Source organism: Scardinius erythrophthalmus, assembly GCF_964197995.2.
Source record: "Scardinius erythrophthalmus genome assembly, chromosome: 15".
NCBI classification, from domain to species: domain Eukaryota; kingdom Metazoa; phylum Chordata; class Actinopteri; order Cypriniformes; family Leuciscidae; genus Scardinius; species Scardinius erythrophthalmus.
Window position 1 is genome coordinate 26,218,257 of NC_138235.1, and position 24,656 is coordinate 26,242,912.

At 39.9% G+C, this 24,656-nt stretch overlaps 1 protein-coding gene across 10 annotated transcripts in view; it reads left to right on the plus strand.

The window, feature by feature from the left end:
* The window catches only part of fmnl3 (formin-like 3), a 55,912-nt gene that overhangs the window by 10,526 nt on the left and 20,730 nt on the right, over positions 1 to 24,656 (plus strand). For all 10 annotated transcript variants that reach the window (XR_014031633.1, XM_081385693.1, XM_081385686.1 and 7 more), the window contains exons 2-5: positions 17,798 to 17,881; positions 18,713 to 18,793; positions 19,856 to 19,932; positions 24,278 to 24,361. Coding sequence is in view for 9 of the 10 variants with exons in the window: in XM_081385693.1 (XP_081241819.1) it covers positions 17,798 to 17,881; positions 18,713 to 18,793; positions 19,856 to 19,932; positions 24,278 to 24,361 (326 nt within the window). In the remaining variant the exon portion in view is untranslated. The remainder of the gene's footprint in view (positions 1 to 17,797; positions 17,882 to 18,712; positions 18,794 to 19,855; positions 19,933 to 24,277; positions 24,362 to 24,656) is intronic.

Here is a 24,656-nt window from a genome sequence, read left to right on the forward strand (position 1 = left end):
TGTGTTCCGAAGATGAACAGAGGTCTTACGGGCTTGGAACGACATGAGGGTGAGTCATTAATGACATAATTTTCATTTTTGGGTGAACTAACCCTTTAATACATTGATGTTTCTAACAAGACTGTGGTATGAAGCAGGTCGTGATTGCTAATGAGAGACAGATATCAGCGCCACACGCGAGTCCCGCAGATATAAAGGAATAAGGACATTTCATTCTACCGAACTACCCGCAAGTGCTGAATTAATACTCACACAGGTCATTTTATTAGACGAATGAAACTTGCGAGGTAACGCAGCGCTGTTTCACTTGGTCTACACTATCACACTAAACTGCATTTGAGTGTGTTGAAAGTTATAATGTTATTCTATGTGTTAGTTTGGCTGTATGAGACTAGCAGTAAGTTAGATCAACATTAGAATAACATACTGATCACATTCTAACATTTCATCATGTTGAGCTGTATAACATTGATTAGTTGTATGTACATTTGCTCACCTCTACATTTGCGCGTCACTGTCAAGTCGAAGTTTGTCACGGACGTGGAGCTCTCGGCATCTCGAAAACACCACGCTGATATTAATCCTCGTTGTAGTTCTCCTTTTGTCCCAGTCTGCTTGCCATGGTCCATAATGTTCGAACGAAACAACAACAGCGTGAGCGTGCCGCTAGACGTAACGCAGTTGTCCACGTCTGTCACCATGGTTACTATGGCAGTACAAGCGGAAACCAGGAATAACGCGGATATTACATCATTGACAGGCGACAAGTGAACATGGACGAACCATTATTTAAAATTGGAATTTCTCTGAAATTAAAAATCTTTGGGAACTTTTGGGATATTGTAAGTACGCAACTGCAGGAAATATATCACACTGTGCAAGTGATTTTTGGATATTTTATTACAAAAATCTTACATATTGTAGCTTTAAAAGAATACAAAGACATTTTTATAAGTCATAACTTCTGGAGAGAAATAACGCAGACTCTGGACAAAGATGAAACTTTCTTGAGCGCATGTGCCTGCATTCGTTTTGCCTTATGCTATTGCCTTATGCTATTAAATGGAGTATACTTTACGTTAAAAAAATAAGTATACTTTGGGCTTAAATCCTGAATGGTTTGGAATGGGGATTGTTTGTGTTTCTTATATAAACAACTGGTGGGGGATGGTGTGGCAGTTCACTAGTACCTTGACCTCACTCTCTTTCTGTGGTGGGTGGATGGGACATTTGTGTTTTGTGGATTTGCTTTGTTGTGATTGCCTGGTTCAGGTTACTGGTTAGGATTGGGAGATTAGGTGTCATTGCAGTGAATGGAGGATAGCATTTTCTCACACTCCATTTTGTCTTGCTCAGTTCCAGGAGACTTGCTTTACTTGAGAACTGCCCCGTCCTCCTTTTGGTTAGAGTAAACTGTTACTTTTAAACAAAATTTAAAGGTGGAAGTCCCCCTGGTCTTGTGATACCCTTCATGACTGAGGAGCCTGTGCTTATTTCTTGTATTATACACTGTTTCAAGGAATAAGAGGAACAGAAGCTTAAAGACTTCATGTGTGGTTTTGTAAAATACGGAAATTCACCCATGAACCCAATACTGTCGTTTACATGTGATATGTGATGTCATGGCTTAAGGTAATTTTCTTCAATGAGACTCTGTTAGTCATTCTTCTGGGAATGTCCTGCAAGAGGGTCCATAGACAGATATATAATTTTATTTAAAAATATAAATAACATTAATTCCAAATATCATATCATATCATGTTATACTATATTATTAAATTAATATCTAACTATGGTATAATAATGATCAGTTGAGGATCATAGAAGGGTATTATCTTTTAATGTTAATCAAATTCGTCCATGTTTGTCGTAGGGCCAGTTTTTTTCAACCAGGGTCTACAAATGTACTGCAAAAGGGTTTTTTTGAAAGGAAAGAATGGTTGGAAAGTTTGAATATTTTACTGCTTTATTAATGACTGTACAGAAGGGTTTCTTCAAAACACACTTTACCCAAAAGTACCAAACAATTTTTGAAAAATGGGAGGAAAATGCTTCAGCTCAGTGTGACGTTCAGTAAGAGCTATTATTTCCCATTCAAACTCGCAGTTCACTAAATCTGGCAGGGTTGGTGTACATTCCTCAGGTCCTGCGTTGACGCTCGGCGCCTGGGGACCTATTAGGTAGAGCTCAGTAGCTGAACGGCGGAGACGGTTTAGATGGGGAGACGGTGTGTGTCTGGCGGTCTGCTCTGGTCTAGTCGACTATGCTGACACATGCTAGATCCATTGAAAGAATATAAGATCCCAGACTTTCCCCCTCATTATTCCTTTACTACAGTAGGCTACCATTAAAACTGATAAAATGGAGTGAAGTTGGAGACTCTACCTGTTGACTTAGTAGTCAAAGAGCCATTTAGATCAGTTTGTAAACCACTCTTATTGGCTTTACGGTTTAAATTACATTAAGCTTGTAGGTTTAAGTGGGCTTTGGAGGAGTTTATGTTGGATGTCTCCCAGAGTCTAGGCTCAGGCATGGGAGCAGTCACTCGGAGCTGTGCATGGGCGCAAAACATATTTGCATTGTTTGTGTTTATAAATGCAGCTAAGAATTTTTGCTCACATGAACTCCTACTGACCTCTCAGAGCGGACGGAGGACCGGCCAAATAAGGCTGTAAAAGTGTGTGGCCCTCTTTTAAACATGCCATAGCTGTCCCCCTGGTGAAGACTAATATTTGACCACATTAATACGGGTAAGAAGGGCCATTTTGATGCTGATTTTTGATGTTGGCCCTTAAGCAGGGTCTTTTATCTGTCTTTTAAAGTCAATATGAAATCAAAAATTGACCATAATTACTTTATTAATACATGTTCCTGGTCTTATTATGAATGATTCATCAGTGCATGTTATTTTAAAGAAAAACACGTTTGTTTTCATAATCTTTCATCAAAAATAGCAACTTAAATATTATAAATAATATCAATTGATAATACAAATTTCTCTATCTCTGGTCTGGGATGCTGATAGGCTCCAGCATCATCATTATTATTAATTGTAATATAATATAAATACTTAAGTAATAATAATTATAATAAAATTATTATTAGTATTTAAACAAATATCATTATATCTTGTTTTACTCAGAAATAGGACATCTTTCCAGATGTTTTCAGATGTTTCTCTTAAAGTCGTTTATGACATAAGGCAATGTAAAGTCTTGATGTAAAGTAAAAGAATAGAGCTGTGAAGTGAATGTGAATTAAGTCTAGATTATTTGGTTTTTGGAAAACAATGCTAAGAAAGAAATGATATTGTTGAAAAATACAGAAATAGATCAGATTTATGTCATATTATAGAAGAAAACAATTGTGAATACATTTCATGTTGAATTTGAAGAGTTTACATTGGTATTTCTGGCAATGTTACAATTCATAAACAGGAGGCCAAACCTCCAGATGAGAAAGCACAGATTGGTTTCTTTGTCTGTATGTTGTCTTCCTGTCTGAACTGTGCTCTCCATCATGTGTGGTGTTTTGTAAGGAGGGTTGTGCGTGACTGGGGTTTGTTTCCCCCTTCTGTTCTCTGTCTCTTGGGCTCTTTACTTCTCTTCATTCTCTGCAATCTGATACCCAACTACAAATCAAGCTACTGTTCTCTTAAGACACATCTTTTGCCTGTCCCACTCCCTCATCAGCCAACTGTCCCAATTTCTAGTTAATTTTCCCAACTCCACCTGTAATTTGTAGCATGGTCTTTGCTCACTTTAATTTTCAGTTATTCACACGGTTCATCTCATAACGGGTCTTTCCTCTCCCACACTTCTATTCCTCTTTTTTATTTTTATTTGTTTGGTCTTATTAGAAAGGGGTTTTCCAAATGTGTCATACATGTAAAAATTCATGTTCCCAGAAGTTAAAATACATTTCACTTGAGTAATTTTTGTTTTGTTTTACTTTAGTGTTAAAAAGCGAGTGTAACTGATAGCCACAGTCTATTGTTCAACATAATCATTTGCCAAACAACTCAACATGCCAGAGAAAGGCAATGGTTCTTTGTTGTGTCCCCACAGTCACCCTTTTACAAACTATACTGGGATCAAACAGAAGCTCTTTTTGTCCCCGTCGTGGGTAGCGTCACTCTATTCTGGAAGTAAAGAGCTTTAGGGAGTTGATTTTATGTTTTATTTTCAGTCATTGGTCCTACTTTAAAAATTGAAGGTATTTTCATCTCACATGTAAGATGTGGGTCTCTTTTTAAAGTCATTATGGCAGGAAAACAAGACTGGACTTTTGTAGGAAAAGTCAAATGAGATTAGCAAAATTAGATTAGGGATTGCCAGTTAGCTGCTCCTTTTGCTCTAGCAGAGTAGCAAGGAAGGTCTTTTGGGGAATGTAGAACATCTGGTGTTTTTTGTTTTGTTTTGTTTTGTTTTGTTTTATCATTCATATTTTTGGACATGACCACCTTTTTATATTGTATAATGTTTGCAGACGTTTCATGCTGAATATGTGGGACTTTTTATGCCAAAATAACATGTTCTTCCTTTCCAGGAATTGACAAAGCACTTTCATTCCATTGTACTGTGTGCCATCTCAGTGGTTAGGACCGAATTCAGCATTTTGCTATTTCAGACTGTTGTTTTCAGTGTGGCCTGGGGTGGACAAGCTAGTTTTTCTCATTCAACTCTATAAATATTAAAATCTTCATAGTGTTTTCTTTGGTCTTACTTCAGTGAGTTTTAGTATTGATGGTTTCCCCTTTGATTCAAAGACGTTTATGTGTTCTATGCTTTTTTTGTTGTTGTTGTACTTATGCAAGTTTCTTTGTGTTGGTGTAGAACTCCAATGGTTTGGCTAATAATATCTGTGCAGGAAGCTCTTGGGGCCTGAGAAAAAACCCCTAGGGTAAATACTGCAGAACTGAATCCGAAAAGTGAAACGTATTTACTTAGTCACTCGTTTCTGGACCAGAAAACAAAGAAGCCTAAAACTCAGAGAGCTACTGTAGATCAGATAAAGACTCATCTGAGCTCTTTGCAGCCGCTGTTATCAGTGATGTGGCACCAGATCTTGGATCGTCATGTGAATGGAGGACTGGAACCTCTCTGTGTTCTAAGTGCCCTAATTACATATCAGACCAACAAATGGTCACTAGGCAGTCCTGACAACCCAGCAACAGACATATGGCCAGATCCAACCTCTGACTTGCTCTTTCATAGCTTAGGGGGCTGGAGCTCTATAAGTATCAACTGTGTTTCAGATGTTTCTTATCATTTGCTTATGAGAAATAAATAAGGCAATTGTTCACTTGAAGTAAAAGAATAGAGCTCTGAAATGAATGTGGATAGCAAAGTATATGGTGTTGGGGAAAAAGATGAAGAAATGTTTGACTTTTGATTCCAGACTTTAGTATATTAGCAAAATTGAGACATTAAGATCTCTCCTTTTATATACATAGGATATATGTAGAGGCATTTTCTGAGAATTGGGAAATTTAAGAAAAAGTTTCAATATACTGTTTATTTAGTCTCATTTAAATATGAGAATATTATATTTCTTTCAAACTGGATTTGATCTACAGCCTCTTTAGCAGTTGACATAAAAATGCAGTATAGTTGATATTTCCTCAGAGACTGGATGCTTTCATATTGACTAAGCATGGATGATGGTATTTTTGTAGGCTTTTCTGTCCTTTCTTCCTCAAAAACAATGGATGCGGTTTGTTGTGTGAAATGTTCGGAAGCAGTGAGCTCATCAAAAAGAGCTGACGTTTACGTCATTTATTACATGCTGCATGCTAACAAGTGTAGGAGTCACCCACTCCATCTTTGACATTTAAGTCGGAGAGAGTAGAGAGAGAAAGATTTAGAGAAAGAGATAAAACTTTTATCCTCCAAGAATGTAAAATATATACGCTGTGTCAAAGAGAAGGGAATGGAGGGAAAATAGAGTGAAATAAAAGATGAAGTGGGATCATTTATAGCCAAATTCATTACTGTTATAAACACGACACATTCCTTCTGTAACTGTGGACATCTGGAATGCACAATGTCGGTCACTACTGAAGAAAAAAAAAACTTTGGAAGGGGAATTGTGGGAGGGAATGGTAATGCTTGAGATCTTCACAGACAGAGCCAAATAACATTCTCCAGGGCCTCTTTTTACACATTGTCATTTCTGCTGAATTTTGTTAGCTTTTCAGACATTACAGACCCTAGTCATCATAATTGGGATGTGTTCCAGTCGAATGTGGTTTCAAACAAAACAAATTTACTACATGGTCAGTTGAGTCTGTCTGCTGTTGTATTAAATGTTGGAAGCTGAACTGTCTGAGAAACACATCGGATTTATAAGTCAATTCCTAAATCTACAGCTCCATTGTAATTGAACAGCTGTGGACTTTAATTCTGAATAAACTTTTATAAATTATAAAAAAAAAAAAAAAAACTTTAACTAATGATTGGTGCATTCTTCAAATGATGTTTTATTAACAAAGTTCGGGAGGAGCACGTTCAAATAATCAAGTAATCAATCAACTCATCAAACAATTACCATGTCAATTACTCTGTCAACTCATCTAACTTCCTTGACAGTTTTCAGCATTTGGCCTCGCCCTACCCAGAGCCATGGAGAGAAAGAGTTGCGACCATAGACAGTAAAAGAAATGGACACAGCGACCCCATTGGAACTCAATTGAGACAAGTGAAGCCCGTTTTCAGCGATTTCTTAGCACTTCCTTTCCTGACGCGCAGACTCAAACCGAGCAAAGCGTTACACGGACCACGTGAGCAACCCGTCTGTCTTCTAGTAGCTGTGCCAAGAGAAATCTGAATCATTCCCTTCCGAATCTTGCAGAGACGGAGAGTGTGATTAGGAGCTGTCCATGAGCTTGGAGCAGGAGAAACTTTTGCTAAGTATTCTGATTAATTATATTGTCATTTTGCCTCCACGTCTCCCCGATTGCCCGCGAGCTTCTCCTCCCGTCCATACGGTAATCTCTCTAGTGTGCGACAGAGAGTCGCGTGGTTATGACGCAATCGTTAGCCTACTTTTACAAAAACTGCTTCTACGGGGACATAACATAAGCTACAAGGTAATGGAGCATTTTATACATTGTCGTGTTTCTTTAGAAATAAAAAATGGACAAATGGAGTCTTCAAACGCCTCAGATGTAAAGTTATTCGCTGTCAAAGTGACGCCAAAATGAATGGAAGTCAATGGGATTGCTAACGCAAGTGAAGTTCTGCTACAAGATGGCGGCACCCGGTCGACTTCAACTTCCGGTCGACTTCCTTCCCGCTTGGGTTGCGACACTCCCATAGACCTCCGTTGTAAATAATGGCGGCGCTTTTAACCGCCTACTTCCGGGATTTGAAGAGCGGAATAGTTCTAAACACTGTCATTTTGCCGTTGGACCCCATTCACTTACATTGCTGCGCGTCGAGTTGTTCCAGAGTTAAGTTGTTGAAATATCGACCTCTTTTGAATGGTCAACTGTCTATTTTGTATCAGAGGCCCTTTGCGATGCTTATACTGGTCTTCATTTGTACATGCACAGCGTAATTATTTATATTTTATGTTAGTTGTTTCAACCAATTTTCAAGCACTGCCTGCTAACTTAGCTAGTTAGCTAGCGCGACTTCGTCATTTAAGAGTTCGGTAATGAATCGCTGCCACCTTTATAGCAACTTTTATTTAATTTAATTTTTTGGGATATACTTTTCATTATGTTTTATTGTCTTGAGTGAAGCGGCTTGTGAGAACAATGCTGGACCTCTAGGATTGTTATGGCCATCACCAGTCCTGTCTGTTTCATGGATCACCTGCCCCTGATTTTTGCTTTTCTTGTTCACACAAGCACACATTTTTGTTGTCTGTCATTGTTTAATAAAAATAGTTTATTTGAAAACTTTCTTTTGTATCAGCAATGCTTAAATTCGTTTTAATCTGTTATAGTTTTGACAATGTGTATGGCTTAATATTAAAATAATATTCTTAGTCTTAACATGATAATGTTTCACGTTGTGGTCCTGGGGTGGCCACTTTCATCAGAATAAGTGAGCTAGCTTAAGCGAATTCTGAACGGACCGCCACGGCAGACCTCTTTGCGTGATCACGAAGGTAGGCTAATGGCTGAAACAAAATTTATAAGCAAAATCACGTGAATCAATAGCCTAATATAGCCCAGTTGTGCTAAAATAAATATCATGAGACGTCCATCATCAGATGAATGATATGGAAAAGTTAAGTTAGAGCCGCTAAAGCCAGTGCTACTACCCATGCGAACATGAACACTAAGCTTTTCCCTCCAAAAATATAGCCTAAAACTTGTCTCCAAATGCAAAACTGACATTAACAAAATGCAATAACAGCTGAAAAAGTACTTGGGGTGTGTTTTATTTTATATTTACCGTTCAATAATGCAATCGCTGCTGTCTGTCCCATAGAAGAACATGACAGCCAGCGTATGTTTTAGAACTATTGGGGCGTACATGAACCACGTGACAGCCTTAGCGGCGACATCAAAGAGTGTCGCAACTCTTTCTCTCTATGGCTCTGGCCCTACCTTCCTATCATTCCCGAAATGAGCTCTCCCGTCCAATGAAGAATCTTTCGTCCTTCAGGAATCTTTGCCGCAAATCTCTGGTGTTATCACGCGGGCGTCAGGCCAAACAAACGGGTCCTCATCACCACGGGCGAAACATCCGCGATCTCCTTCCGCGCATTGCTCTAAACCGGACCATTCAATAATTCCTGCAATAGAGAAATGGACTATAAGGCCCGCCGAGCACCACGCTCGCGTCTCGGGCAATGCCGCCCTCTTCACACGAACAAACGGGTCTTTCTCCAAGACCAGGCCGCCGCAGCAGGCCCTCAGTAAGCCGCGATTCAGATTCAGTCCCGGCCGGCCAGCTCACACTCTAGACCCGCTGGCTCTACTCCGTGAGTGCTCAGCTCAAAACCTTCTCATTTTTGTCCCTGGTTAAATTTCGCATCGCTTCAGTCGAGTCTCAAGCACAGTTATGCCATCTGGATATTAATTTTGATCGGGGGAATACACGTTTTAAACGGTTTCTGTTCAAATTATTTGACGTCATTAACGCGCTGCTTCCTTGTGGCTTACTCTCACGTACAAACAGTAGCTCGCACATTGGATTGCACGCACACAGAATCATTAAGAACCTATCGTTAACGTTGTTTTGCAATTTATCTACAAAATCGCTTCGAAACTTCGTTATAGCAAAAAAAAAAAAAAAAAAAAAAGATTCAGAACGAACAAAATCGGCAGGTAATGTGACCCATAGAAATGAAGAGAAATTTTAGATTAAATACACACAAGCAGTGTGTTTCCACGGCAAAGTTTGAAGTCCTTAGTGATTTTAAAACACAATTGGATAAATTCAAGGCGCAAAATTCTATGAAGCTTTGTCTTTTACCATAAGTGAGTCTATTTTGAACTTGGCTAAATAAATGAACCAGCAACCGATAAAGGAACAAACGATCATCTAAATCAGATTGTACTTTGCTGTTTGATGATCAAACAACTACAGTATCAAATCGATGCGTTATCAAATCAGGTTATAAACCATTTAGGCTTCTAATGTATTCATTCAAAATAACTAAAATAAAAATAATTTAGCAATCGATCTCTCAGCCCCACACGGTTCTGGTGAGCTTTGGATTCCAGTCACCCAGGATAAACCATGGGTCTAGCCACATCCATTGAATTCTGGGCATTAACTTGGATACAATTAATTTCCAGGCTGCACTGCACTGCACTGCAAAGGATATTTCTGGTTTCATCCACCTTCTCAGACATTTTAAGCTGTCCTAAACGCGAACTACTATCTTCGCTCGGCCACTTAAACTTCAGATGTGCATAATCCTGCAAGGCTGCTCTCTAAACTCTAAACCTACAAGCTCAACATATCCACCTTTCCCCACCGTTCCCGTAGGATCCCATTTGCTTCTCACATTGCCACAGCAGTGTCATCTCCTCCGCTCCCACAGCAGCTCCGTCTCTGCCGTTCCTCTGGTTAAACTTCTTCACTGTCACAGCAGTCCATTCTGCTCCCACTGGAGTCCAGTTTCTCTGGCTAACATTGACTTCACTGCCGCAGCAGTGATGTCTCCCCACGCTCCTGCAGGAGCTCAGTTTCTCTAGCTAATGTTCTCCACTGCCGCAGCAGTGATGTGACCATTGGCTCCCGCAGGAGCTTAGTTTCTGTCTAACCTTCCTTAAATAATTGAATGGCCTGTCCTTTTCTATAAAAAATCTGATTTCTCTCCCTGTGGATATCCAACTGTACACCGACGCAGCTCCCTCTATCGGTTTCGGGGGATTCTACCAAGGCCGTTGGTTCAAGTTTACATGGCCCGCCCAGCTGTTAGACTCACCGCAGTCATTAACATCCTCAGCGCTGTTCGAGTTGTATCCTTTAGAGGAAGCAGCTTTCCTGTAGGGTAAAGAATGGTCCTCTAACAGCATCATAGTACACTGCAACAACGAAGCATCCGTGCATTGCATCAACAAGGCCGCTCAAATTTCCCCTGCAGTAATGCCTCTCCTAAGATGCCTCATTTGGATTGCAGCCTGCGATCAGTTCTTCATAACTGCAAAACATGTTCCCGGGTCACGTTTTGCTTTCCAGAAATTCAGGTTGCTGGCACCAGACACGGACCCATTCCCAACCTCAGTACCTCACTTCAGAGCTGATATCCACATTAACCACCCATTGAAACCACTTCTTGACACCTCTCAATTCAATTCTTCAAGCCGTTTCACCCAGCACCCTACAATCCTACTTAACCGCATGGAAGCTTTATAAGTCTTTCCACTTCCCATACAACCTACCTTTTCCCAATTTCTCTGCTCGCCATCACTTCATTCATATCCTATCTCAACAGCATCAAGAACTGCAATGCTCTTCTAGCTGGACCTCCATCATGTGCAACTAAACATCTACAAAGGATTCAGAACGCTGCAGCTCGTCTTGTCTTCAACGAGCCCAAAGGGCCCACGTCACTCCTCTGTTCATCTCTCTGCACTGGCTACCTCTCGCATCAAGTTCAAGGCATTGACGCTTGCTCACAGATCTATCACAGGCTCAGCTCCCTCCTACTTTTACTCACTCCTACAAGCCTACATCCCTACCAGAAGCCTACGGTCGATCAACGAGGGACGTCTCGTGGCTCCATCACAGAGAGACACAAAATCACTTTCCAGTACATTATCATTCACAGTTCCATGCTGGTGGAATGCTCTCCCCACCCTCATCCGGAATGCAGAATCCCTGGCAACATTCAAAGACAAATGAAAACCCATCTCTTCCATGAGCAATTAACCTCATAATCCAACCTACTCGCCCAGATGCCAGACAACCAATAACATTAGACATACTTACTATATGCATCTCCACCCTCCGGCAAGGCTACCACTCCACCAACACTGCCCGCACACTGGACGCAATGTTCATAGTGGCTTTTTTCAGTTTCCTCAGATGCTCAGAACTCACCATCACTTCCAGCTTTAACCCAAAAGTCCACCCCACAATCACAGATCTATCAGTGCTAGACAATGAAACCATCTCCTACTTCATAAAGCAAAGTAAGACAGATCAAATTTTGCTCCATTCAGGCATCCCAGCAGACCACTTTTCCAGCCATTCATTTTGCATAGGCGCAGCAACAGCTGCCCAAAAAAGGCCTCTCTCAGCAGCAGATCCAAGCACTTGGCCGCTGGTCAGCGGAGGCTTTCGAGTTACATCTGCTCAAATCGCTTCCATATCAAAGAAGCCCAACGAACCCTCATAAATTCTTTTGACAACTTCTCATACACCCAACCCTATAGACCACCACTCCTGCAGGAGCCACGTTCCCCATCCTAAATCGCTTTACTGCCACATCAGTGCTATTTTCCGCTCCAGCAGGAGCTCAGATCTCTGTCCCACTCACCTTTCGGATCACAGTTTGAAAGCAAGTTGTTTCCAACACCACAACAGCAGCATCATCTCTTCTTCCAACAGGAGCCCATTCTCCACCCAACTGGCTCATCAGACAGTTAAAAGCAAGTCAACCAAGTCTACTACAGCTAACCTACTCCACTCCCGCAGAAGTTCCGTCACTCCGTCCAAACTTATTCCACTTCCGCAGCAGTGTCTTCTACTCCGCTCCCACAGGCAGCTCCGTTACTCTGTCCAAATAGTTTGGATATTTAAGAAAGCAAGTTTGGTCCACTGCCGCAGCAGTGTCAGCTACTCCGCTCCCTCTGGAACTTCGTTACTCCGTCCAAACTTGCTCCACTGCCGCAGCAGTGTCATCTACTCCGCTCCCGCAGGAGCTCAGTTCTATATCCAAAATTGTTTTGGATATTTAAAAGCAAGCTTTGGTCCACTGCCGCAGCAGTGTCAGCTACTCCGCTCCCGCAGGAGCTCCGTTACTCCATCCAAACTTGCTCCACTGCCGCAGCAGTGTCATCTACTCCGCTCCCGCAGGGGCTCAGTTCTATATCCAAAATTGTTTTGGATATTTAAAAGCAAGCTTTGGTCCACTACCACAGCAGTGTCATCTACTCCGCTCCGCTACTCCGCTCCCGCAGGAGCTCCGTTACTCCATCCAAACTTGCTCTACGGCCCCAGCAGTGTCATCTACACCACTCCCGCAGGAGCTCAATTCTATTTCCCAAATTGTTTTGGATATTTAAAAGCAAGTTGAAAGCAAGTTTGGTCCACTGCCGCAGCAGTGTCTTCTACTCTGCTCCCGCAGGAGCTCTGTTGCTCCGTCCAAACTTGTCCACTGCCGCAGCAGTGTCATCGCCTCCGTTCCCGCAGGAGCTCCGTTACTCTGTCCAAACTTGTCCACTGCCGCAGCAGTGTCATCCACTTCGCTCCCGCAGGAGCTCCGTTACTCCATCCAAACTTGTCCACTGCCGCAGCAGTATCATCTACCCCGCTCCCGCAGGACCTCCGTTACTCCGTCCAAAATAGTTTGGATATTTAAAAGCAAATTGAAAGCAAGTTTGGTCAACTGCTGCAGCAGTGTCAGCTACTCCACTCCCTCAGGAGCTCCGTTACTCCATCCATACTTGTCCACTGCCGCAGAAGTCTTCATCTACTCCGCTCCCGCAGGACCTCCTTTACTCCGTCCAAAATAGTTTGGATATTTAAAAGCAAATTGAAAGCAAGTTTGGTCCACTGCCGCAGCAGTGTCATCCACTCCGCACCTGCAGGAGTTCCGTTACTCCGTCCAAACTTGCTCCACTGCCACAGCAGTGTCATCTACTCCACTCCCGCAGGAGCTCAGTTCTATGTCCAAATTGTTTTCGATATTTAAAAGCAAGTTGAAAAGCAAGTTTGGTACATTGCCGCAGCAGTGTCATCTCCTCCGCTCCCACAGGAGCTCCGTTTCTCAACTCGCTTTCACTGCCGCAGCAGTGTTTCCTCTTCCGTTCCCACAAGTACTCAATTCTCCATCCTTCTGCATCAGATAATTGGAAAGCAAGTCGAAATCAAGTTTGATCCACTGCCGCAGCAGTGTCACCTCCTCCGCTCCTGCAGGAACTAATTCTCATCACACTTGCTTCATCACACTGCAGCGGTTATACCATTCTCTTCCGCAAAGTACATTACGTACCATCCCTAGCCTACTACTGGAGAGGCACAACCATCCAACGTCATGACAACCAACTCCCATCCGATGTTACAAGAAGCCTTCCAGCGACTAACCCTTTCCCACTTCTGATACCTTAAGCTTTGCACTCTGCAAGTTTTTGGGGGGTCATCAACATCATTCTGGTGGCTGTCCGGCATTTATTTGCAGCTTTTGGGGGGAGTACTCTGGGTTCGGGCCGAATACCGAGCCCGGAGCCCTCTCCTCGGACAGCACGCCAAATACGCATTTATTCTATCTGACTTATTTGTAAGTGTGAACTTGTGAAATGATGTTTTATTAACAAAGTTCGGGAGGAGCACGTTCAAATAATCAAGTAATCAATCAACTCATCAAACAATTACCATGTCTACCCTATCAGCATGAGAGGAAGCATATATATTCACTCTGTCAACTCATCTAACTTCCTTGACAGTTTTCAGCATCCCTCCACCACCCCGACTCCTCACTCTTGGCTTGTTCTTTCACAGCTAGGAATACGGGGGGAGTACTCTGGGTTCGGGCCGAATACCGAGCCCGGAGCCCTCTCCTCGGACAGCACGCCAAATACGCATTTATTCTATCTGACTTATTTGTAAGTGTGAACTCGTGAAAATCTTTAGTTTCGAATCCGTGTTTTGGAGCGTGTTTGAACAAGTAAGATGATCTTTTGTTGTGTAATTTTTCTGATATTATAGATTACAATTTGATAAAAGTGCATGCAGTTGTTTAGTAGAACATGTACTCTTACACGGTCTTCTGGTTGCTTATACGCAGCTGAAAACTAGCAGGTGGCCTTGGCGTTCAGACTTTTAAGTGGGGGGGGGGTGGGCGGGGGGGGGGGGGGGGGGTTCTGAAAGTGTGCTATGCTGCTACAGCAAATGCGGACCAGTGTTTGAAGGTTGAGCAGCGAGTTCATTGGCTACTGATACAGCAAGAACCAATCAGCTGTGCCCTATAGAGAATGCTGGGATTTCATGCAGATTGAGTTAAAAGATTAGTTCACTTCAGAATAAAAATTTCCTGATAATTTACACACCTCCACGTCATCCAAGGAGATAATCATGTCTTTCTTTCTTCAGTCGAAAAGAAATGAAGGTTTCTGAGGAAAACATTTGAGGATATTTCTCCATATTGTGGAAGGTCCAAATTGCAGTTTCAATGCAGCTTCAAAGGGCTCTGGGGTCTTATCTAGCGAAACGATCTGTCATTTTCTAAAAAATAAAATAAAAATATATACATTTTCACCGCAAATTTTCACCCTTTCACGTTGAAAGGTCACGTGTTCCGGTTCAAAAAGGTAGGGAAGGATGAAAACTTCCAAAATCATCTGACATCTTTGTTTTACCTTATATATATATATATATATATAATTTTTTTTGTAAATGGCATTTGAATTAGTCTTTGCACGTTTGCTTTGTAAACGCGGTTGGTATTTTCGCCTATGTCACGCGTGACCTTTCAACATGATTATGTAGTCGTGCGTTGTTAATCGCAGAGCTAGTGCAGGAGGAGCATTTGTGGTTTAAAAGTATATAAATGTTTATTTTTCTTTAGAAAATGACAGATCGTTTCGCTAGATAAGACCCTTATTCCTTGGCTGGGATCGTGTAGAGTCCTTTGAAGCTGCATTGAAACTACAATTTGGACCTTCAAACAGTTGTATCCTATTGAAGTCCACTATATGGAGAAAAATTCTGAATGTTTTCCTCAGAAACCTTCATTTGTTTTCGACTGAAGAAAGAAAGACATGAACATCTTTGACGACGTGGGGGTGAGTAGATTATCAGGAAATTTTAATTCTGACACTACTGTAATACATACTGCATTCACCACCAGCCTTTCACAGACTTGTCACTGAATATGATTCATAGGGGCTTGTGGAAAGGTGTAATCACTTTAAAGTGGAAATAAAATAAAACTAATTCTTTCAACACACAATATTCACTTTCCACAAATCATCGAGTCAGAATGACTGGAAAAATGTGTTGTTTATAATGATGTGGTCATGTAATTCACTGAGATGATATGTTGCCTTGGCTGTAGACTTAGAAGCTGTTGACTTTTGGGGTGGATGAATCACTCTAATGTGGAGTGCTAGGATGTAGGTGATGCTCAGGCGGGTGTTGATATGGGCGTGAATGGCATCTTCAGAACAAACACCTTTTCCATCTTCAAAGGGAAACCCACTGAGAGGTCTGTAACATGCTGTGATAATCTGGCTCAGTGCCTATCTGCTGTTCGCTATCTTTAATCACAGGACAGAGTCTCAGGTTAATAAAGGGAAATTCAGTGTTTGTTGGAGACAGTTGTCAGCTAACACCCCACAACTGACTCAGCGTGTGTTCCACCATTAAAGACATTTAGAAGACAAATCACTTACAGATCTGTTTGTAGTGCAAACGTGACCTGAAATAAGAGAGTAGTAGGCCTATGTGCAATGTCCTGCTAATAAGTGGCATGAAGTACAGTAATTTATATATCAGTAGAACAATAGCATTATTATTATAATCACAATGATTTATGAGAATTCTGAGAACATAAAGTAAATCTAACACTTAGTCTACTGTTTAAAAGTTTGGAGTCAGAAAGATTTTTTATTTAAAGAAATTAATACTTTTAGGAAGGATGCATTAAATTGATCAAAAGTCACAGTAAACATTTATAATGTTACAAAAGATTTTAATTTCAAATAAATGCTGTTTTTTAAAACTTTCTATTTATCAAAAAATCCTGAAAAAATGACAGTTTTCGTAAAAAATATTAAGCAGCACAACTCTTTTCGTTTCTTGAGGAAAAAATCAGAATGATTTCTGAAGGATCATGTGACACTAAACACTGGAGCAATGGCTGGAAAAAATTTAAATATATAAAACATTATTTAAAATTTTAATAATATTTCACAACATTATTTGTTAATTATATGTTTTTATTGTATTTTTGATCAAATAAATGCAACCTCGTGAGCATTTTTTCCAAAAGCATTAAACATTTTTACCGACCCTAAAGAAAATTTTATCACATAAACGCAGACGGTAGTGCTTGCGTTTGTCTGTACTTAATAGACTTCAGTAGTCTAGGGGGCGACAGAGTTACATTCAGATGCATGTGTCATGATTTAACCGAGTGTGTTACTATTCACGCAAGTTTCTATAAACATACTGACTTTAACAAACTTCCTTTAAGACAAGTTATTTCACTCGGCAGACGTCTTTCAGACGCCAAACTCCTCTCGGGCATACAAGTGCAGCTCCTATCTCTCTGAATGGTGAAACATCCAATTCTCTAATACTCTTCACCAAGCTTACAATTGAATTTCATATTTGAAATCACCAATGAAATATGACAAAAACTGTCTCATAAATTTTATTTTTAAATGCTCTAATCATGACAAAAATGTCACGATTCAAGCGTTTAGAAACAAAATGTATGCACTTTCTCCCATTCCTAAGTAATAGGAGTGAACCGTCTTTCTGTATATAAAGTCTTTGACTTTAATAAACTTGGTTGTATTTAGCTGTTGCTCCGCTGTAAAATAAGTTTATACTTATGTTCATAATATCAGCTCTCATTGTTGCGGCACATTGTGTGCTCTGATACACAGTAACACAGCGACGCACAAAAATTAACTTTAGTAGAAGCATCTACTTTTACTTAATTACTTAATTCCGAAAAAAACCCTTTGTTTAATCCTGCACTTGTGTTTGTGCTATGGACACGAAAGCTACTTCATGTAATGCAGTTTGTTGTGTAACTTCCTAACAACCCCTTAGTAAACACATAACAACACACTACAAACTACTCAGAACACTATAGAAACTGCATAGCAACACCCTGGCAATCACCCACAATTGTGGCAGTGAGTTTTGCAAAGGCAAGCACTGCTCATAATTTCCTTCATATAGTTTGAGGTGGAGAATTCGGTACAAAGATTTCCTTGATGTCTGACTCTGAAGATAAATTTTAAACAGGATATAAGAAGTCAGCACAGGACGTGAGATCAGAGATTGCAGGGTTTCGTGTCTGGGTAGAAACCACTGTGACCCAAAGAAAACGAGCACAGAGACGTCTCTGCAAGGTCGTTGCCATGGGTACATGGAGGAATACATGACTTCCTGTGTGTTCTGATGCAAAAGCGCTCTCTGTTTTTCAGAACTCAATGAACCTGCCGCCAGATAAAGCACGTCTCCTCCGGCAGTACGATAATGAGAAGAAGTGGGACCTCATCTGTGACCAGGTACAGCCTCCACAGTGACCCACTTTTATGCCACACCCTTGCTTCTGTAATGCGGTCCAGAAGAACATGCCTCCAAGAATGGTGTCGTCGACATGGCCTTTAAAATATTATTATTAACAAGTTAAGAGAACAAGATGCTTGACATTTTATAGACACTTAGAAAGTTATATACGATTTTAATTATTTCTTACACAAAAGAAAAGGTAGATTACAGGATTCTGAATGACAGGATATCATTTAAAGGAACAGTACACCCAAAAATTACTAAAGTTATGTCATCATTTATTCTCCCTCATGTTGTTTTAAACCCATATTCTTCTGTGAAACTTCTTTTCCATGCAGTTAATATGAGCGGGGACTGAAGTTTTCTATTAGTCGTATGGATTTATGGTGATTTTGGTCCCCATTCATTGTAATTGCATGGAAAAGAGCAGCCTGTACAGTCTTTAGAATTTCTCCTTTTGAGTTCATACTGTCATGCTGGCTTGGAATGACATGAGGGATTTTTTTTTTTTAGAGATACTGTAACATTAGGTAAAATTGCACATCTTGTTAAATACAGGATCATGTAGAAAAAATGATGACTTCAATGTCTTGTAAAACTACTATTTATAAACGTCTAGTCATGCATCTTGACAAATCTATGTTGCTGAAAAAGGGAGTTCATAGTTACAGCAAAAAAAAAAATGTTTTAGAATAATGTCAAAGTTTTTTAAACAAACAATATGGAATGTTAAGAATATGTGCATGTGTTAGATAAACGCATTCATATTTTATTGGAGATGTTTAATAATCTGTGTATAACTTTCTCCCCCTCTTCTGGTGTGTTAGGAGCGTTTCCAAGTGAAGAATCCTCCACATACATATATCCAGAAACTACGTGGATATTTAGACCCAAGAGTCACACGCAAGGTCAGCATCATCCTCTAGAAAATAAAACCAATGTTTGTTTCTCAGCTGGTTGCATGTGAACATGATTTACAGCCGTTAAAGCGGTTGTGTTGTGAGAAATCTAATTGCCCTTCATCTCTTTTAGTGAATGTTCTTTTAAAACAAATTGTAACTTTAAAACATAAAATTTTCTTCCCTGTACAAAAAAACTATCTATTAAAACTGAACTGGATAATTGGGTTGTTCTGAACTTCCACAACTTACTGAAGACAGAGGAATTATTTACATAGAAGACTAAAATCAACAGCAGAAAAATAGTCCTTTTAATTCTAAAGACAGGGAGGAAAATGGTACAGAAAATACATATGTAAAAAAAATTATATACATTTATATACAATATATAAATTGTATAAAATGTTGGGGTCAGTAAGATTTTATTTAATTCAGCAAGGATACATTACATTTAAAATCAAAGACATTTGTAACATTGCAAAAGATTTCTGTTTAATACATAAATGCAAATTAATGCTAATATATAATAATCCTTAACAAATGTACCACAGTTTCTACAAAAATATTGAGCAGATAAACAGTTTTTAACTGTTTTCAACATTGATAATAAGAAATGTTTCTAATTCAAAGCAAATCAGCATATTAGAATGATTTCTGAAGGATCACGTGACACTGAAAATTTAAATTTCAGCTTTGCCATCACAGGAATAAATTACATTTCAAAATATGTCAAAATAGAAATCAGTTATTTTAAACTGTAATAATATCTCACAATATTAATGTTTTTTTTTTTTTTTTACTGTATTTTAGACCAAATAAATTCAGTCTGGCTAAGAATAAATACCTTCTCTTAAAAACATTTAATAATCTTACGTACCCCAAACTTTTGAAAGGCAGCGTATGTGCAGGACATAGTGTTGACATATTTTAATCACTAAAAGGTTAACCATAAATGTTGTTTTACCCGGCGCCAGTTAGTGTTTATTGAAATGTTTAAAAAAAAAAATATTCTGGGGAAGTTGCAGAGTTTTCTCCAAACATGCCAATAATCATCAGTTTCTCTGTGTGCAGAAATTCCGCAGGAGGGTTCAGGAATCCACCAAAGTCCTGCGAGAGCTGGAGATATCACTGAGAACCAATCACATAGGGTGACTAATTCCTGTCTCCTCTCATTTAATCCTTCTTTTACATCTCTTCGTCTTGTGCTGATCTCTATAAATACCCTTCCCAGCAATCACCCAGAGTAACATCCCATGATCCTCCAGTAACCAATGCAGTGAGGTTATGAGGCTCCTGTATACAGTGCAGGGAACAATAGCACTGCTAGTGGTATGGGTGGGAAGCTGTGGTATTGTTTGGCTTTCCCCCCTCTAAAGAATCACTCTTTCTTTGTTCTTCCTGTTGTAGAAAGCTAGAGGTAGTGTTTGCCCGTGCACAAATCCCTGCTGTTGGGCTGTTCTGCCAGCTTCCCTGTGCTTATAGCACTGTCTGTAGACCTCGGCAGCGTCCAGATGGTTTTTATTCATCTCGTCCCTCACACACAACCCCCTTAGCAGCTTTAGCAAGCAGGAAGCTGAGTAGTGTATGCCGGAGAGCCAGGAAGCCTGGAGCATCCAACAATGTAGTGTGTGAAAGGACACGTACACACACACACACACACACACACACACACACAGGTTTATAACTCACATTGATGAATACAGACAAAACACTGACACAAATCTGCAACACAGTGAGGTACAATGAAACATTGACAACTGGGAACATCTTTTCACTGTTTATATTCCGCTTTCAAGGACACACACACATTTATACATACAAAAAACAATGTGTTGTGAAACTGTGAAGCCATTCTCACACAACTGCATGCTTTGTTATATCCGTACCAGCTTGGATGAACCCATACACACAAGCGATGAGAAGTAACTAACTAGCAGTAGTGCCATTACTAACTTTAACTGCATATTTTAATAGTCCAGCTGTTTTACATATTACAAAATGCTAAAGTGACATATTACAAAATGTCACATTGTATTGTGCATTATAATAGACAGTTGAGAGAATTAATTCAATAATCAAACACACTCACACTCAAAAAGCACTGGGAAAATTAGATTTATTTGTTTGGACTGTGCAAATGAACAATTAAAAAATAATGCTTCATCGCTCTCCACATAGTAGCAAATAATTTTAGATATTTTTTGTAGAAAAATATTCAGTTACATGCTGCTGTTTGGTGTTTTTAACTCAGTTATATAAATTAGGTTGCATTCTAGTTTTTGTTTGTTGTATTTAGTGTGAACTTAGTCTAAATTTATCAATTCAATGCCAATTTACACTTAAATAATATTATTTAAATTTATATTTTTTATTAAATATTGTTATATCATTTATGATTTAAGTATTATCATTTTGTTTTATTAATATTTTAACATTTTATAAAAGCAAATTTATATTTTAAAGGATAAATTATATCATCTTGTATTTAAATATAAGTTTCTAGCAAATTTTTTGTTAGTTGTGCGTAGTTCAGCTAATGTCATGAACACTCAGTTATCTTTGATTTTTTATTCTTTTTCATGGACTTTTAGTTTATCTTCAATCACATGTGTTTCTTTAGGCTTGTTCGACTTGAACTGGCGCTGCACAGACCGATCGGGAATGACATCAAAGTACCTCGAGAGCGAATAGAGAGCAGACGGCTCGGTATGATTTTGAATCGCTCTCGCGTTACTTTTGTCTTAGTTTCCCGCCAGTCAACAATTGTCATGGACACTCATCTAATCATCACACCTGTTCGTTATCATCTCATTATCACTGTGTATTTAAGTTGTTCTGTTTCATCCTTCACTGGTCGGTTGTTGTTTGTGGTTGTGTGTAGACACACTGTTACTTTGCCTTAAAGGACCATTTTTGTTTATTGAACCCTTTTTGGACCCTCCATCTTCTTCATCTTGTGACTGAACAACGACATAATATGGATTATGCTGCGAAATTTACTGCTGTGGCTCGGATGAGCCCCAATTTCTTTACCTTCACTGAACATTTCTTTCGTCTTACCATCACCAGCAAGACCCTAAAGTAATTTTTCTGGATCGGGGCTAATTATCATCACACTGTAGACCTCCCAGACACCTCTGGACTAGACTGGAGGGAAGCCATCATCCGGTGTCTGGAGAGCATCTATCCCCGGTCCAGAACACAGCCAGACCCAGAGCCCGTTTCACCACCTTCGACCACGGAGAAATTGGAGTCCCCCACTGACAGAGAGCTACCACCTGCTGCGATGCGTGGGCCATAGCCCAAGATGAAAAGGAAAGAGCTGAACGCCACGGTGAGTCTGACCAGAGGTGCGAGCCCACAACACTAAAGGTTGAGGGAATGCTGATGGAAACTGAGGACTGGCTGATGGTCTTCAATGCGGACGTATCAACTCTGTACTTCATCGCTGTTTCAAGACAGCACTGAGACCTGTATAGACTGAATTATATGTCAGTCCTTCATCACTGTTTTAAGAAAGCACTACTGTACATCGAAATTCACTAAATCGAGAAGGCCGCCGCCGCCTCGCCCACCTCCTAAGCCCTCACCCTCACTGCTCCGTTATCTGTTTTTTCTTGTTATGGCGCGAGGTTGCGCCTTCCGGGAGGGGCGTAATGTCAAGAAATGCTCAGTTATCTCTGTTTTTTCATGGACTTTTAGTTATCTTCAATCACATGTGTTTCTTTGTCTTGGTTTCCCGCCAGTCATCAGTTGTCATGGACACTCATCTAATCATCACACCTGTTGATTATCATCTCACTATCACTCTGTATTTAAGTGTCTCCGTTTCACCCTTTAGTGGTCGGTTGCTGTTCATGTTTGCATGTAGACACGGTTACTTTTGCCTTAATCTTCATTGGTTACCTGAGGTTACTGTCATTAAAGGACCCTTTTTGGACTCTCCTCCTGAATCTTGTGACTGCTAACTACTTCTTAAAGTTTAAAAGGCGGTAATTTTAATTACTATACGTTGAGTAGCTATTTAAACAACTGTTTCAAAGTATCTTCCTGAACAATCATACACACACACACACGTAGAATGTGAGCGAAATCTCAGAAGACACTGGTAAAATATGATTCTGAATTACTTCCTTTGTCTTCTGTGTGAGCCATAAATAACAATACACTCCTCTCCTGCATTATTAAGAGCTAGGGGTAATGTGTTTCTCATTAAGAACAAAAGGAAAAGAATAGGCAGGCCATTTTCACTGACTTTTTGGGGCTGGATGAAATGGAACAGAGGACTGTTTATTGCATGTGTCCGATCCCTGGCCTCTTTCTGATGTGCTACTCCTTGCTTTGCCAAGACAATCTGAAATAGCATCTGGCCGGACAGGAAAAGAGTCTAAAGGGGAGCGGGGAGCGGGGAGGGGGAGGTGGTAGACAGGAAGCTGATGATCGAGTGAGCCCCCACCACCTTTTCAATCTGAAAAGTCTGTTTCTTGCTCAGTCCCACTTTCTTGTCTGTCTTTCCTGTGCTCTTTTGGGAGTCTTGTAGCTTTTTTCTGGTGTGTCCATGGCCATTTAACAATAGCGATAGATTTAAACTAATCATTACAGCTTGGGTTTGAGAGGTAAAATAAGAATGAAAATGAGAGACTGGCAGAAAAAAAAGAGTGCATGTGTGTATATAAATGAATGCTTGCTCAGGGGAGGCAGTCTAAACACTCCCACTGTCAGAGATTTAACCTCCTCTCTCAAGCTATGATCTCCACGTTCCTTTGCTCTGCATGGTGGGAATTCCTTTTGCTTAAAGTTTCCCCCTAGAAATCTGGAGCTAAATGAAGGAAATATAAAACGAGCCTCTATTCTGGACTTTCCATATTAGTCTTGCCAAACCAGTCAACTCTGAGCTTGATTTTAAAGTCAACATGAAACAACATTTGCTACTTCTATAATATGGTGTATTTAATGCTATAAGGACATTTAACAATAAAAAGGGCTGATGAATCATTAACAATAAATCCATTTTCACTCGACAGTCTGAGGTTTAAGTTTGATGTCATATTGACAGTCTAGAAAAATAACTATTTTATTTCGTCACTCCTTTTTAAAATCTCTTTCTGTCTTTCATGTTTTTTTCATATTTTTAGTCTTTGTTAATATGATCTGTTTGTTGAAGTTTGGGGTCTGTAAAAAAGATACACAACAAAGATATCTTATTATTATCAATGTTGAAAATGATTGTGCTGTGTAATATTTTTATGGAAAGAGTGAGACATTGTTTCAGGGTTGTTTGACAAATAGAAAGTTCAATAAGAAATATATTTTGAATATTGAATATTTTGTTATATTTGAATTGTCTTTACTGTCACTTTTGATCGATTTTATTAGATCCTTGCAGAATAAAAGTAAATATTTCTTACTGACCCCAAACTTTTGAATGGTAGTGTATATAGAGTGTTTGATTTCAGTAGGATGTTAACATCATCTGTTTCTTTAATGTGGCAGGTGGGTTCGTGAGTTCCTCAATGATGAGAACAGAGGCCTGGACATCCTGGTGGAGTATCTCTCCTTCGCCCAGTGTGCCGTCATGTAAGTGACACACCCTAAAAGCAACCAACCACAGTCAACTTCACAACACGCCAATCCATGCACCATCTTTAGGACATTTAAAAGATCCCAACAAGAAGCCAGGCTTCTGCTGTAGATAAGGACTGGGATGAATTCACTGTTGTTTAATGATTATGAGGGTGCTGAAGGCCCTGTTGTATGTGCGCTGCATTTTGTTTTGTGCTTTGTTATGCCGTGCTATATTGTGCTTGGATGGTCCTGTGCGGCTCTCTGCAAAACCCTGGAACCCCTGTTACTGAGTTCTGTTGCTAACCCT